Below are 15447 nucleotides of genomic sequence, written 5' to 3'. Positions count from 1 at the left end.
GCATTTTACTTCTTCTACCATTGTCTGTAACTTTTGGACATCCTTCAGACTAGCCAGTACAACACTGAAATACAAAGTCCCATACACATATCCTTCCTTGAGTCTGTTTAAAAACCAAAACAAAAAACACTTTAGTCTGTCTTCTAGTATACAGATGGTTTGCTGCATCAGGAAACCTTTATTAAATCACAGGCCATAACATGGTTGCATTTCTTTTTACATGAATACATTAAACATACAGTAAATATCAATTGACTTTGAATATTAAATATTAGATGCTTACAGAAGGAGAACAAATCAGAATCTACAATTAAAAAACAAATTAAAGTCAAATCTACAGTTAAATCATCAAAACAGTTACTATGATTATTGTGATCCTTGACCTGAAAGGTCAGCTGAATTTAAATCTAAATGCCATCTAAATGACACACAATGTTTACAATTGTTAAACAAATTTTTTTTTTCAGCAGATTTCATGTGGTTGATTTATCAGTGGTGACATATTACACACACAGTGGCTAATTTCAGTCAGTTCATTAAATTCAGTAAATTCTAATATTAAGTGTTTCCTTTAGCAGACAGGATTGATGGGAACCCCCCTCTTGGGTGTATAGGCTGTTGTCCTGGTAACCATCTTGATGCAGTCTATGATTGGACAGACACTGAAGCACAGGGTGCAGCCTGTACAGCTGTCATTCACCACGGGAAGATGAGTCTCTGGGTTGAACTCTATGGCCTGGAAACACAATAAGCAGAAAACATTTAGGAGCAGCAAAGAGTCTGTGGTTATATGAAGTGAAAAGGAGAACAATCCTATAACCTATTATTCTATTTTCATTTGCCTTTTTTAAAGTGCATCAATCTTTTCTCAAATCATGGCAAACACTCTGTATGGTATGATGTTGCAAAGGTTAAGATTCTGGTGAAAAGTTAAGGAACAATGAGTGTGTGCAGGCGTAGCGTGGGATTGAAGGAAATCAAGGACAGATTTGGAAGCTAGGTATGATGGGAGAGATAAGGCAGTGACGTGTGGGCTAAAAAACAGGAAACATCTGTAACGGGTGATGTATTTCGGCATATGTAACTTTGCCTATAAAAGATAGATTTGAGTGTGTCTTGTCAGTCTCTTTAAGAAAAAAACTGAAAACGTAGCAGAGGATCTATGGAAAACATAATGACTGATGATGATGTTCAATTAGAGATGCAGAGCGCAAAATTATACCCAGGTATTATAATACACCAGTTAAACTGCAAAAAATGGTATTATTTTTAATGTATATAAAGAAAGAAACTTAACACAAAGTAAATATTCCCACTATTTTACTTCTTGATGAGAGTGTCCAACCACATACACCACATGGAACTTTGTCTTAGGTAATTTAAAGTAATATGTTGTAGTCGCATTACAGGACTGATGCTGATATATCTTTAAAAACAAAGAGATAAATAATGAAGGAAGCAGACAACTATCTTTCTGCAGTGGGCAGCTGTACCTGATATCCAGAGTCATTGCAGGTCATGTAACATTTACCACAGTTGATACACATCTCCTCATCTATCAGAGCCTGGACCTGAGAACACAGAGAAGGACCATAGTTATAATCAGATTATCTTCATTTTATCTTGGACCTTTCTATATGTATAAATGTCTGCTGGTGTTACAGCATCTCCCACCTTATGAAAAATCCCTATAATATTTATATAGGGACTAATTATGTATCTGTGGAACAGTTAGTGAAAAAAGCTATCCCTGGTAGAAGACGCCTTTATATTCGGCTCTCCACCTCATACCTTACACATATTTATTTAATGATTATGAAATTACAGTTTGGGTTATGTCAAGATGTTATGGATAAAAAATGATTGCACCAATGTTGATTTTAGAGGCAGTAATCTCACTTCAAATGTACCTGTATAATCTTATAAAGAAAGTGTTTGCAATGTGTGTGAAAAAAAACAGGTACCTGCTCCGTGTTGTTAAGTTCCTGGTACGCTCCAATGTGGCGCAACGCTCTGGCTATCACATCCTATAAACACACACACATCAACACATATTAACATGCACACAGTATGCACAAAGCACAGATGTTCACTTGGTTAGAAATAAAGCATAATACATCCTGAGAGAGAGAGAGAGAGAGAGAGAGAGAGAGAGAGAGAGAGAGTGTGTGTGTGTGTGTGTGTGTGTGTGCACGCTATACCTTGACGGCAGGAACAGGTTTTTTTGGCGTGTTAGTCTGGGCGACGTTGGTTTCCTTCACATCAGCCTCAGCGCTTCCTCTGAGGCTTTTATTGTACTTTGCAATGGCGTCTGTCCTCTGCTGGAGGTATGGACCAAAGCTAGGGAGACTCTACACACACACACACACACACACACACACACACACAAACACAAACACACACACAAACACACACACACACACACACACACACACACACACACACACACACACACACACACACACACACACACACACGTCAACCAAATAGAGGAAACATTAGTGAAACGGTCAGCTAAGTGGTTGTGCCCCTTCGGTAATAATAATGCAGCATTAATATGTACAGTAAAAGAAGACTAGTACAAATTAGGAAACAACAGCAGTAGTTTAAAGTCCCCTTCCACAGAAATTGTGTTTTACTTATTGTTCTTACACACAGTGTTTGAGCGAAGAAAGACTGGTTTCACTAGGTTCCTGACTTCACTTAAAGATGTGTACAATCAGCATATCATCATTATTTTTGATATCACAACTATTTTGGAGCCCATCCTGTTCTAGTATTCAACTTACACAAGTATGATGGGAGAACTAGGAGACATCTTGTGTCTCATAGGTAAACTTTTAAAATGGAAAAACTTTCATTTTCATCAGTTCTGGATTTTTCAAAAGTTTGTAAAAGTAATTTTAAGGGTTTTAACAAGGCTTTTGAATCATTTTGTGTAGATAAACCATATTACTATCCAAAGCATCATATTTTTATAAGTCTTAAAACACGTCCGAAGGGGGTCTTTAAGTAATAATACAAGGAGAGATAGCAGATAAAGTGACCCCTCTGCCCAAGACTAGACTATTGTGATCGAGCCTTTGCTTCAGCTGCTCCTCGTCTGTGGAATGCCTTTCCTGAACAGCTGAGGGCGCCACAGTCTATTGAGACTTTTAAAAAGGGACTTAAAACATTTCATTTTAATAGATCTTTTGTATTTTAATTATTTTCTAATGTTTTATGTTTTGTTTTTGTTTGTTTGTCTTGTAGCACTTCATAAATAAAATGTATTATTTTCATTATTATTAGTATTATATGTATACCTGGCCAACCAGGTCTTCCAATCTGGGGACTGGTTTTCCCTTCTGGTGTCTCTCTGTTGGAGGAGACTGACCGTCCCAGTTCTGCAGCTCCAAGCTCTTCAGGTACAACAAGGTCTTCAGACCTGAACACATTCACCATGATGGTATTGTGACATATGGAGAGAACAGCTCAAAGCAGCAGCAGAACAGTAAAAAAATATAGTAAGACAGTTATTCTACATACCTGTACAGTAATCCTCTATCACTGTGAAGTCCTGGTTCTGAACTGCACTGCACACCTGTGGAAATCAGACAACAATTCGATTTAATTGCAAATTCATATCAGCTTTCTTTCTTTATTGTGAATCAATTAAAAATATATTATTTAAACAACTGCATCATATTAACAGTGACTGACTGATTCATGTGAATGTGTAAACCATTACCTCACTCTCACCCTGGTAGGTGTAGTAAATAATATTGTCACCTGTAACACTGACGCGCCGGCGTGAAGAAACTGCAGTCCAGATTCTGCCGAGTCGATACCACCGGTGGCTAGAACGGGGAAACCAGGAAGTGCTCTGCCGATGGCTGATACTGCTCTGAGAGCAATGGGTCTGATGGCGTTACCTGCACACATGTTTAATATAAATAAGTGCTTGGAAGCAGCGTCTCACCAAGAACTCGCTCAGTGTGCACATTTGGTGTCACTTTAATTCATTCAAGTTACCTACAAATCCAACTGCTAAAAGTCTGTCTAGTGGAAATTTGCTTGCACAGTATGTTACGATATGATACAATACGATATACTTTATTGTCCCCTTTGGGAAATTTGTCTTGGACTCAAGCTAATACATAAATAAATTACCTCCAACACAAAAAACTAAACTTGTGTCTGAAAGTATGTTACTTTGTTGTCATTCTGTATTGATTATATGTGCCACTATCTACTCTACCTGTCAAAACATGATAATAGAGGGGCTCCACCATTTACATTGTGTTGGTTTGATATGGGCTTTGCAGGCCAACAAGCTGGCTTTAGAACTGGAGGTGTTTGAAAAGTATTGGTGTTTACCAGGCAGAGAGACCACACCGAAAAACTCTATGAAGTTGCATTATGGGTGTAGGATAAGTGTAGGATCCAATGTTTCTGGAGTTAGACCCAAATTGGAGACTAAAAATCAGGCTTGTGCAGCTTTCATTTTGACCATTCTCTTTTCAATCTGTCTTCTGTGAATCCACAACCTCTAAAGGGGTTTGTGTATATGATTGTATGTGTTTTAATGTGACCTCACCGGACACCCCTCCATATGTGGTACGTTTGCCCGCTCCGACGCCTGGCCAGGGCGAGCCGTCGGCCTTCAGTCCCATCATGCCTGAGACTGTGTTGGTGGCTGTTACCCCATCTGCTCCACCTGTAAAACAACATTCAACATGTGTATGGATGGCTGCAGATGTTCATTATATACACACGCTGGGTTAGGGTTAGGGTTAGGGTTAGGAGGGATGTTACTAAAATGTGTTTACCTTCTTGTGCAGCCTTGGCAATGTCGACAATGTTGGTAACATTCGGTGTCAGTTTGGCAAAGAATGGAATGGAGGTGGCGGCACGCACCCAACGACAGATGTTTCGCACCAACTCTGGGTCCTAATGATGAGCACACATAAATAACACAGACACGCCAATACACAAAGAATTTAGTATGTTAAACTGCTTGAGAAATGCAAGATGTCGAAGATTGTATACAGTATGTTGTGTATAAACTGTATGTTACAGTGTGTGTGTGTGTGTGTGTGTACCTGTCCACAGGCCAGTCCCATGCCTCTCTCTCCCATCCCGTGAGGACAAGACAGGTTCAGCTCCAATGCATCTGCTCCTGATTTCTAAAACACACAGATTTCTCTAATTTGTACCTTCCCAAACAACACAAGTGTAATCTGTGTATGTGTAAATGGTGATTATACCACGGGGGAAAGGTTATGTTGGCATTTCTCTCACCTCAGCCATCATGGCCAGTTCTGTCCAGTCCTCCTTGTTGAAGCTACACATTATGCTAGAGATCACCACCTGACACAAAGATAGGGAAAGGTTAGATTAGACAATTCAAACAATTCCATAAATGATCTATAAATCTGCATCTTGTTTTGAAATAGAAACTAGGGACCGGAGACTTACATTGTTGGGGAAGTCCTTCTTCAGCTCTGCAACGGACTGACACCAGTAGGCTGCTGTCTTCTCACTGATGAGCTCAATGTTGAGGAAGGAGCCCTGACCTGGTCCGAACACGTGACCTGAGGTGGTGCCACGCACGATACGAGGAGACACGTTGGTCACTAGGTCCTGCAGGGATACAAAGACAAAGGGACATTTAGGTGATGTAATGTGCTCTCCAAAAGACATACTGGAGTTTCACAACTATTGCTAACAACAGATGTAAATAACTGATTGCCTTTTCTCAACTCACACCTTAAACTTCATAAATACCCTCTAAAAATAGTCTCTTTTTCACATGGTCAATACTCAGTCATACTAATTTATGTACATGTATCTGTAAACTCATAATAAACCTACCACAAATTGCCACATGATGCCTAAAGTGAGTAAATAAATCTAAATAAATTTTTAAAATGCTTAGTTGGCATTAATTGGACCCAGAACAACTCCAGTAAGAAATACTTTTGGTTAAAAAAAAAAGAAAAGAATATGTGTGCAAATTACTGACTTGATTGGCCCCTCAGAGCAAGTCGATTGTGTGTGTGTGTGTGTGTGTGTGTGTGTGTGTGTGTATGTGTGTGTGTGTGTGTGTTTGTGTGTGTGTGTGTGTGTGTGTGTGTGTGTGTGTGTGTGTGTGTGTGTGTGTGTGTGTGTGTGTGTGTGTGTGTGTACCTTATCCAGTCCGAACGTCTTGGTCAGAGCGAAGCCCCATCCTTGTTCAAAAGCTCTTCTGATCATGGCTGTGCTGGTGGTGGGAGGAGCAGAGGCCAGACCAAATGGGTTGGGAAACTTAATTCCACAAACCTCAACACTGATGTCCACTTGGTCTATAGCACTGTAGAACAATGGAAGCTTGGGAACTTTGTCCACTTTATGTCCATACAGGGACTGCAGAGGAAAGGGAAGGGAGAGGGCATCATTGATACTACGTTCTATGAAGTTATGCCTGAGGTGATGTACTCTTAGATCTGTCTCTATCCAAAAGCCAAACCCCATTATTCATATATGTAGTAGAGTTTAAATAAAAATAAAAATCGCTTTGCTCTTTTTGTGATGCATTCATGTGCATCTGTGAAGCGCTGAATATCAAAAGCATAACAGTTAGATATGATCTAGAGAATAATCTGGTACCAAAAGTTTTCTGTCAAGTCTTAAAAGTCGTAGGTCCTACTGCACATGAACATACCACAGCACAACATGTTAGATCTGTGTGTTAATTCAGTCACAAACTGGGAAGGAGAGTGCAGGTTTTTCAAAGTTACAGCATTAAGAATGAGTCCTAAATGTTAAAGATGTGGCATAAGTTTAAAGCAGAGACAATCTCGGTGGTTCACATTTACCTGCATGTATGTGTGAATATGCCATGAGGCCTGTTTGCCGTCATTCACTGATTCCACTGAGGTGTTTGCCAATCCAGCGATGTCTCCTCCTGCAAACACCCAGGGCTCACTGGTCTGCATGGTTTCTATGTTAATCTCTGGAGTACCCCAGCGTGTCAGCTTTACAGGAGCCATGGCCTCAATCACTACACAGACACAAAATATGGATGAGCTATAAGGCAGCATGTACATCCCATCACAAGCCTAACCTGCTGTGTCAACCTGGCCTCAATGATGATTTTTATATAATACTAAATGCCAAATGTGATCACAGACTGGATTGTGTTCAGAGGCTTTTTAAGACTGCAGGATGGGTTACATTTATATACCACACCATAGTGACAGGGGTGGATGATGGATGCACAAAGCACAGGACTCTGGCATCACAGACCTGGATTCACATCAAGTCCTAACTGTGGTTAGGTTTAGGCAAAATCACTTTTGTGGTTAGTGACAGATCATGATTTCAGTTAAATGTTAATAAGCATGTTGTGTCTCTTGCTAGATATTTCCCATATAAAAGCTTTGTGAAGCGGCTGGTTGCTGCTCTTTAATTGAGGTGGGGAGAATAACCAAATATATTTTCTCTTGTAAAACCAAAAAATAATGTTTGATACACTTCTGATAAACCATGAATCTAACTTTTGTGTTACTTGTTCAAGTTTATTTGTGTGGAATGGGTTCATCGTTGCCCCTTGTGGCAGATGGGGGAAAATACACCCTATATGACTGCAATTCTCACCCACGAACCATCAAATATCAGTGGGTCATTCCGCCCTTTAGCTTCAGGGGGCAGTAATGAGCCCATTACGACTTAGTGCAATAGAATAAGGCAAAGACAGCGCAACATACAAAATCTTACTTTCACAATTGATGCAATGGTGATATTTATGTGTTTTAAAATGCATGTAACATATCAGCTGCCTTTTAACTGATACATTCTGTGTCATCATTTTTGCAACTTGCCAGATATGTTAATTCATATTTGCTCATTATTTACCAGGCCACGTAATATGTCCAGCATTACATTTCCATAATATCTAGGAGACAGACCCAAAAATACAGTAGCATCAAAGTAGCATCAAAAATATAGTAATTCACAATGTGAGGGCTACTACAGTTTGCTTTATTTCCATCTGATTGGTTAATTTACCTTGTGGGTCGCTGAGCATGGAACCAAAAGCACTGATGATGTAATCGGCTTTCAACCTGACAATTTGGTCCTCATCTTCCAGCCAGTCACCTTCCTCAGTCTGTTCGGTACGACAGAACTGTAACCCGGCAACCCGGCCGTTCTTCATGATGACCTCACGAGGGGACAGGAAGGGCAAGAACTCGCACTGCTCTTCTTTAGCCAACTCCATCTGACAGAGAACACATTCATTCGTATTCATTTATCCATCCGCTTAACCACCTGACAGTATCCACCAATGATCCATCTCTCATCTATACTGTACCTCTTCAGGAACAGCCCTGATGTTGGTGAAGCCCTTCCTGAAGCAGACAAAGACTCTCCTGGCTCCACAGCGGAGAGCAGAGGTGGCACAGTCGAAAGCAGTGTCTCCAGCTCCCAAAACTATCACCACTCCTCTTAACTCTGGCAGGGAAGTGCGACACTGACACATACCTAGACAGAGTGAGGCAGGGAGAGAGAGTAATGTGAGATTTTGACATTTGAGCCAACACACATACTGTTAAATTATCTCATTAGTATCTACATATGTGAGTTGGTTGAATTGATGTCACCAGTATAAAACTGTGTATGTATGATTTGCATGTTTGTGTCTGTGTATGTGTGCACTTCTGTACCCTTCTTGCTGGCTGAGGCCACCATCGGTAAAAAGTCTTTGGAAGTGAAGAAGCCTTGATCCATGGTTAAACCCTGGAAGGTTTTAGCTCTGTTGGCCTGAGGGAGACCTGATATCACACACACGCACACACACATTGCAAGAAAAAAGGGTGTGAAACAGTGTGAATGGATATGATTGTTACTGTATGTATATGCAGTAATTGAAAGCTCTAATATACAGTACCAGTCAAAAGTTTGGACACACTTTCTCATCGATGTGAATGGGAAAGTGTGTCCAAACTTTTGACTGGACAAGTGCCAAATTGAAAATAAAATATGACATGTGATGCACATATGATATGCATCACTGTTGTTTATAATGATGAGAGACACTCACCAATCCCCATGAAGACTGCCTTGTATCCCTCTTGTTTCAGAGATGTCAGAGACATTCCGTTAATGCCTAGACCCTTCTCACACACCACCTAGTATGTACACACAAATACACACAAACACGTTTAAATAGGACTGTGTAAGGGAGCAAATCATTAGAATGTCTTAATAATGTGGTTTAACTCTATTATGCCATATCCAATACTGTCATTCCATTATCTTTATCATTTATTTTCTTGTGTGTGTGTTTATATCCAAAAATACAGTACAGTATAGTACAATTTTATGTTCCAACCACAAGGATAAGGTCTTATCTATTTCAGTATTTTAATTTATAGACACTTGATATAAATATGTGTCAGTATGATATGAGTTGTGCACATCATACCTTGACTCCCAGGTCCTTCATCAAGTTTATTTCAAACTGGACAACCTCAAAGGGAAGCCGGAACTGGGGGATTTCTGATGTGCTGCGTTGAAGAATACACATATTTGTTGATTGTTTGTGACTTACATATCAATATATCACTGATATCCTGCAGCTCTGATAATCTAACATAGGAGAATGCTTTGTTTCATAAAGCTGATTTGGAGCTAATGTGAGCACACAAAATAAGGCCTGGTTTATTTCATGACTTTAAAACACAAATCTCAGACGTCAAGCACTGATCCCATTAATTCATAGTGAAGAGATCAGGGATGTAAAGACAAAACTGCAGCAGCAAATATATTACATAGAGAATAGAATATTACAGCACAAAACAAACAAGAACATTGACCTCTGACAGATTTATTTTAACATAAGTTTAACAGGTTGGAGGAATCTGTTATCATGGTTACTTAGGTGAGACTTATGTAAACCTCCTATATCAAACAGAATCTGCTGAGAATAAGTCTGACTTACAGAAATAAGCCTGGCTTAATGGGTTATCCTGCTTTACGAAATAACTTTATAGTCTCCCTTATTATCAGCAACAATTGTAAATAAATACTGTGAATTTAGATCATTTGTAGAATTTAGTCAGATAACCTTGCGACATCTTTCATTTTATACACCTTATTATATAATATATTTTTGATTGATAGCAGTTATTGTCATTTATTTATTGTGATACTTGATACTTTAGATTAAAATCTTTATCTGCTCTGCTTTTTGTGTATGTTGTATGTTGATACGATACGTTACGATACGTTACGATACGTTACGATACGTTACGATACGTTACGATATGTTACGATACATTACGATACGTTACGATACGTTACAATACGATATGATCTATAATTTATATGATTTGATACCTTAGCCCTCCGGTGTACTTCTGTTTCTCGAATACGGTGATATTGTCATATCCAAGTCGGGCCAGGAAGGAGGCACAGCTGATTGATGCGGGTCCACAGCCAATCAAAGCAATCGGGGCATGGTAAGACTCTGGCATCTCATTGGCTGGTGGGAGCTCAGGATTCCTGATCTGTGGGATGCCCATCTTACTGAATACCTGAGAAAAGACACATACACACAAAATACAATTAAAATACTGTGTTGGTCAAGATCTTTCATGGACTGCATTCATAAAATAACCCGTATCTAAACCCTCTCAACACAACATGGTCTATGTACCATGACTTAAGTAAAGAGTGACCACTGTGGCTACAACTAGCAAGTACAGGCAGATGAGACATTGTAAGATGGGAACATAGTTTCTGTGATGAAAGCAGTAAATCCAGTTATCTTGAGTTATGATAATTTGGTTGAACAGTTCAAACAGCTTCAAATCCAGAAATGGTTTAATATGTTTTATACAGTTTTTTTGACAATGATAACTGTACCTCAGTAGCAAACTGCTGTAACCCTCCAATGTTAATGGGTCCTTCCTCAGAGGCATACAAGTTGCAGCCCCCAACACACAGCTCTGATGTGGGACAAACCATTCCACAGGTCAGACCCAGAGGGTTGTCAGATAGGATTGCCCTTGCTGCTCCATAGTAGTTCTGGTATATACACAAATATGTATGATATGATCATGACAATTATGCAATGTATCATTTTCTGTATTCTTCATTCTTTGTTTGTGAGACATCTTCCACGTCATACTACTGGCATGCATGACTTTATGAATATGTGTATGTATTTCACATTACCTTATTAGAGATACTTGTAATAAATGACTTGATATCCAGGTTAGTCGGGCAGCTCTTCTGACAGGGAGCATCAGCACATTTTAGACACCTAAACACAGATTTTACTTTTATTTGACCGTTGCCTCAGTTTGGTCTAAGAAATCAGCACCATTAAAATTGCTGAAATATTGGATAATTTGAACATTTATTGAAATGAAAGCATGTGAGAAGTTTAGAGGTAAAAATCAGTATTTGGTGGAGCTGTTAACAATTCATAGACATCTGAAATGTGAGCCTGACTACACACTGCTTTTTGGTTTCATCTTTAACAATGTGTTGTATTTTAAAAGCTTGTTATATTATCCATTGTGTCAAATCTTCATCTGAAAAGTAACTAAAGCTGTCAAATAAATGTAGTGGAGTAGAAAGTACAATATTTCTCTCTGAAATGAAAGTAGCATCACATGGAAATACTACAGTAAAGTACAAGTTCCTCAAAAATTGTGCTTAAATACAGTAGATGAGTAAATGTACTTTTCACTGCTGGTTTAAGTCAGATTAAACTGGTATTTGTGTAAAAAAAAAAAAAAAAAAAGCTCAAATCATTCACGCTGACCTCAGTGCTTCTCGTAGAGCTCCACGCTCGCTCAGCGTCGTATGTTTGATGTCGTCAAAGTTGTTCTCTAACTTCACGCAGGACTGAAAGAAAGAAAGAGAAGAAAATATTAAACAAATTCTCTGGCTAGACTAAAGCCACATTAAATCTAAGCTTATGCTAAGTTTAGTTTTGTTGTTAAGTTTAGTGTGTATTTGAGTGCTATCCCTCACATCACAGTTCTTCTCAGGGTTTCTCTTCCAGTGTTTCTTTTCTTTCTTCTTGTTTGCCGTTGACATAATCTGGGCATGAGTCTTCACCCTGGGATTAAGAGCCAGGATGCTCTGTCAAAAAAAAAGCATTGAGAAAGATCAACAACACATACATACATACACACAATGATCTGCAAAGAAAAAAACACAGAAACACATGGAACATTCTAGGAAGTTTGCTTGTTTGGGGTCAAGGTGATAAGATAATGAGGAGCTGCCAGGTCATTGTGCTGTCAGATGAATCCATAACAGAGGAAATGAAGATATGAATTATCTCACGTGAAAAAATATCTGGTTAAAACAGCAAGACGCTCCGGGATTCTCTTTCATTGTTTTGGTTTTGAGTTAAGGTATTGATTTACAGTCCTGAACATGTTAATATATAATCCCATGTTTATCTGGAGAAAATAACTGGATCAAATACATTATTTAAAGTGAACTAATCTCTAAAATGTACTATCATCACCAATTTGAATTTAATTGCCCCAAATTTCCCATTTCCCATCATGTTCCTAATGATCAGGTTGCACTTAGAGCGTTTTCTTTGAGTTATTACCTGCTGCTCACTCCATTATCCATTAAATCTATTGCACCATCTCTACACGTGCTGACTTATCTACCACTTGTACAACACAGCACATGGCTTGTTACATAACATGAGGTCATATTAGGACTGCATAAAATGACTTTTTATGCTTTTAATCCTCAATGTTAATCCTTACATACTGATCATATTCTACACCCTTGCAGTATGTTCCCCTCATAAAAAGTGTCTATACTAAAGCATCAATAGTCAATCTGACTGATCAATAAATGTGATTAAACCTTGATTCATATATCAGAGAGCAGAGAGAGTGTATTCTTTAGCTTTTACATCACTCATTTTTGGAGAAAACAGCTCCTATCACACAATATCATGTCCTGTTTTACCTAAGACATGAAAATATAACATGATGGAAATGTATTTTATGGAAAGGTAAAATGAGCAGAACTTTATGGAAGTGTGGGGTTTATTGTAGAACCATTAGAGCCATCAGTCTTCACTGCTACATCATAAAATAAATCTTATTCAAACTATGAACTATTCATTTCACTAAAACACATGGTAATAGATACAATAGATAGGTGGATCAAATTTGGACAAAAATGTGTAGCACCTATACAAAAGTACAACATTTTAAATATTTTCATTTTCGTGCAGCTGTTAAATGTCAAAACAGGTTAAATTTGACCTGAACAGTATGTGATGGTTAAACATGTTCATGTGGCATATTAGCATACTCTCTAGAAAAGAATAGGGCTTACAACTCCAATCAGTGCTGTATGTTCTGTCATAAAATGTACAGTATATTCCACAAATCAACAATTCTATTGGCCTTTAAAGCTGCTGTAGGCAACATTTATGTTAAAATCTATCAATTTAAAGGATGAGTTCACAATTTTTCGAGTTTGTCTTAAATCAACAATCAGGTGATCAAATGAACATTAAAACATATTTTTCTTGTTGTAATCATTCCTCCTGTTCATATTGACCATAATGTACTTGCAATGTAAGTGATGGGGACAAAATGCACAGTCTAAAGCACCACAGACCAGCTAGGATAAGAAACATGTACTACAATACATGCAATCAATAGAATGACCAATGTGCTGTTTCCAATTTCACTCTCATCTTTCTTTAGTGGTGGCCAGTTTTTTTCTGGGAAAGTGTCATTCTTCTGAAAACTACAGCCATTACCTCTGTCCCACATGGATTCAGTCATGTGTGCAACATTATGAGGCCATGGATTAGTCTCGTCCTGTTAAAAGTGTTAATCCCCTAAGATAAAATACTTGGGAAACATTCTTGCACCTGCAGTTTGTGGAGGTCACCTTGACTTCAATGACTAATTCATTTGAAAATGATTTTGTGACACTTACAGCAGTTTAATATGATTAGTTTTACATTTTCTTTTGAATAGATTGTTCACCTTAACTTCACCCACAGCATGTATACACTTAACTATTGCAACCTGAACCATATCAAAGGGATCTAGATGGGAACAATGCAGCCTGGGTCACTCTAAGCATATGCAGGATAGTTACATTTTAATTGGACTCTTATTCCATTTACATGCAGAGAATGTAATTTGAACACAATGGGGAAAATGTTAGGATTAGCAAACATTAGAGTCTTCTGTTATCTTCTTCCTGGTACACCCAGGATTGTCATTTTATATCATAATTTGGGGTTTATAATCCAAGATCAGTGATTAGCAGAACAGCCACAATAAAATCTTTTACACCTTTCAGAATATGCATCATTTTATCTTTTAGTCTAGACTATTTTAACCAATTTGACACTTTATGCACTGCTAGTCTACATTATGAAGATTCATTTAAACCAAGATATGTCAATTGATTGTGTTCATGGTGGATTTATACTCCACACCAACTTGCTATCTGCAGATCATGAAGACAGTTAATAAAACAAGAAACACACAAGTTACCTCAATGTCTGGAAGATCTTTACTCAACATGATGCTTCTGTCCGGTTTGAGCCGTGAAAGCTTTCAAAATGCTTTGTGAAGATGTCCCGAAGATCGTTGCTGGTCAAGGATTAGAGGTCCGAAGCACTGTCCGGGACTGCTCTGCTCCCAAAGTGGAACTAACTGAAAGCTGACTTCTCCTTATCAGGCCAACTCCTCTCACTAGTACAGATGTCAGACAATGACTTGGCTGGTTAAAGCCACCAATGAGGTGGACTGACAGACAGAACAGATAGCACTCTGTCAGGGTTGAAGTTCAACAGAGCTGGACAGTGAGCAGGGTTTCAGGGTACATTGCACCTGTGCTGTGGGTAAATCAAACAATGACAATAGTAAACTGCCAGGTCCAAACTCCACCTCTTGTGAGGGGAAGTGGAGGCCCCTGCTTCACAATTTTTCCTTTCATCGACATAAATCTGTGTTTAACTCCTTCATGCCTGTCTCAAGGAAAGACTCTCCTCCACTGGACTCTGCTGTAGAGTAATCCTTAAAATGTTAAAGCACACAGATTTGAAGAACAAAAAGGGGGAAATGAGGACGTGCAAGTTAATAGACATAATGTGAACGAGTGCAAGTAAAACATTGATTAGAGTTTGGCACAGACTGTCTACATTTATTGGTACGAGTCAGCAGATTTCATTCATCCATTTTAATAAGAAGATAATGGTAACAGTGCGTAGCAGTACGAGCTGGTGGTCAGGTAGAATCAACTTCTTGCTGCTTATGCCATTCTAACTTCATCAATAGAATCCATTGGAGTTATTATTTGCTGATGAATTTTCCTTTTTCCTATCTTTGTGCACCCGCTGTGGGCAAAATTGACTTTTCAGCTTGTTGTCACAACAAGAGAATTAGAGCTTAGTGTGAGGCA

The 15447-nt window shown here is 38.6% G+C and overlaps 1 protein-coding gene across 1 annotated transcript; it reads right to left on the bottom strand.

Moving 5' to 3' along the window:
* Positions 1 to 141: 141 nt before the first annotated feature.
* On the bottom strand, positions 142 to 14860 carry dpydb (dihydropyrimidine dehydrogenase b). Its single transcript, XM_053329740.1, has 25 exons — positions 14538 to 14860; positions 12010 to 12120; positions 11798 to 11880; positions 11203 to 11290; positions 10891 to 11052; positions 10363 to 10559; positions 9449 to 9530; positions 9065 to 9152; positions 8688 to 8795; positions 8336 to 8505; positions 8032 to 8242; positions 6840 to 7024; positions 6172 to 6387; positions 5461 to 5625; positions 5284 to 5352; positions 5085 to 5168; positions 4812 to 4932; positions 4580 to 4699; positions 3772 to 3914; positions 3529 to 3583; positions 3306 to 3427; positions 2202 to 2351; positions 1965 to 2027; positions 1494 to 1571; positions 142 to 736 (listed from the first exon to the last, which is right to left on the bottom strand). Exons 1-25 carry the CDS (start codon positions 14565 to 14567, stop codon positions 572 to 574), a joined length of 3066 nt encoding a protein of 1021 aa, XP_053185715.1. The 5' UTR covers positions 14568 to 14860; the 3' UTR covers positions 142 to 571.
* Positions 14861 to 15447: the final 587 nt, after the last annotated feature.

The sequence above is a fragment of the Scomber japonicus genome, chromosome 12 (genome assembly GCF_027409825.1).
Source record: "Scomber japonicus isolate fScoJap1 chromosome 12, fScoJap1.pri, whole genome shotgun sequence".
In the NCBI taxonomy this organism is placed as follows: Eukaryota; Metazoa; Chordata; class Actinopteri; order Scombriformes; family Scombridae; genus Scomber; species Scomber japonicus.
Note: the sequence above shows the minus strand (reverse complement) of the source record. Positions and strands in the feature narration are given on the sequence as shown.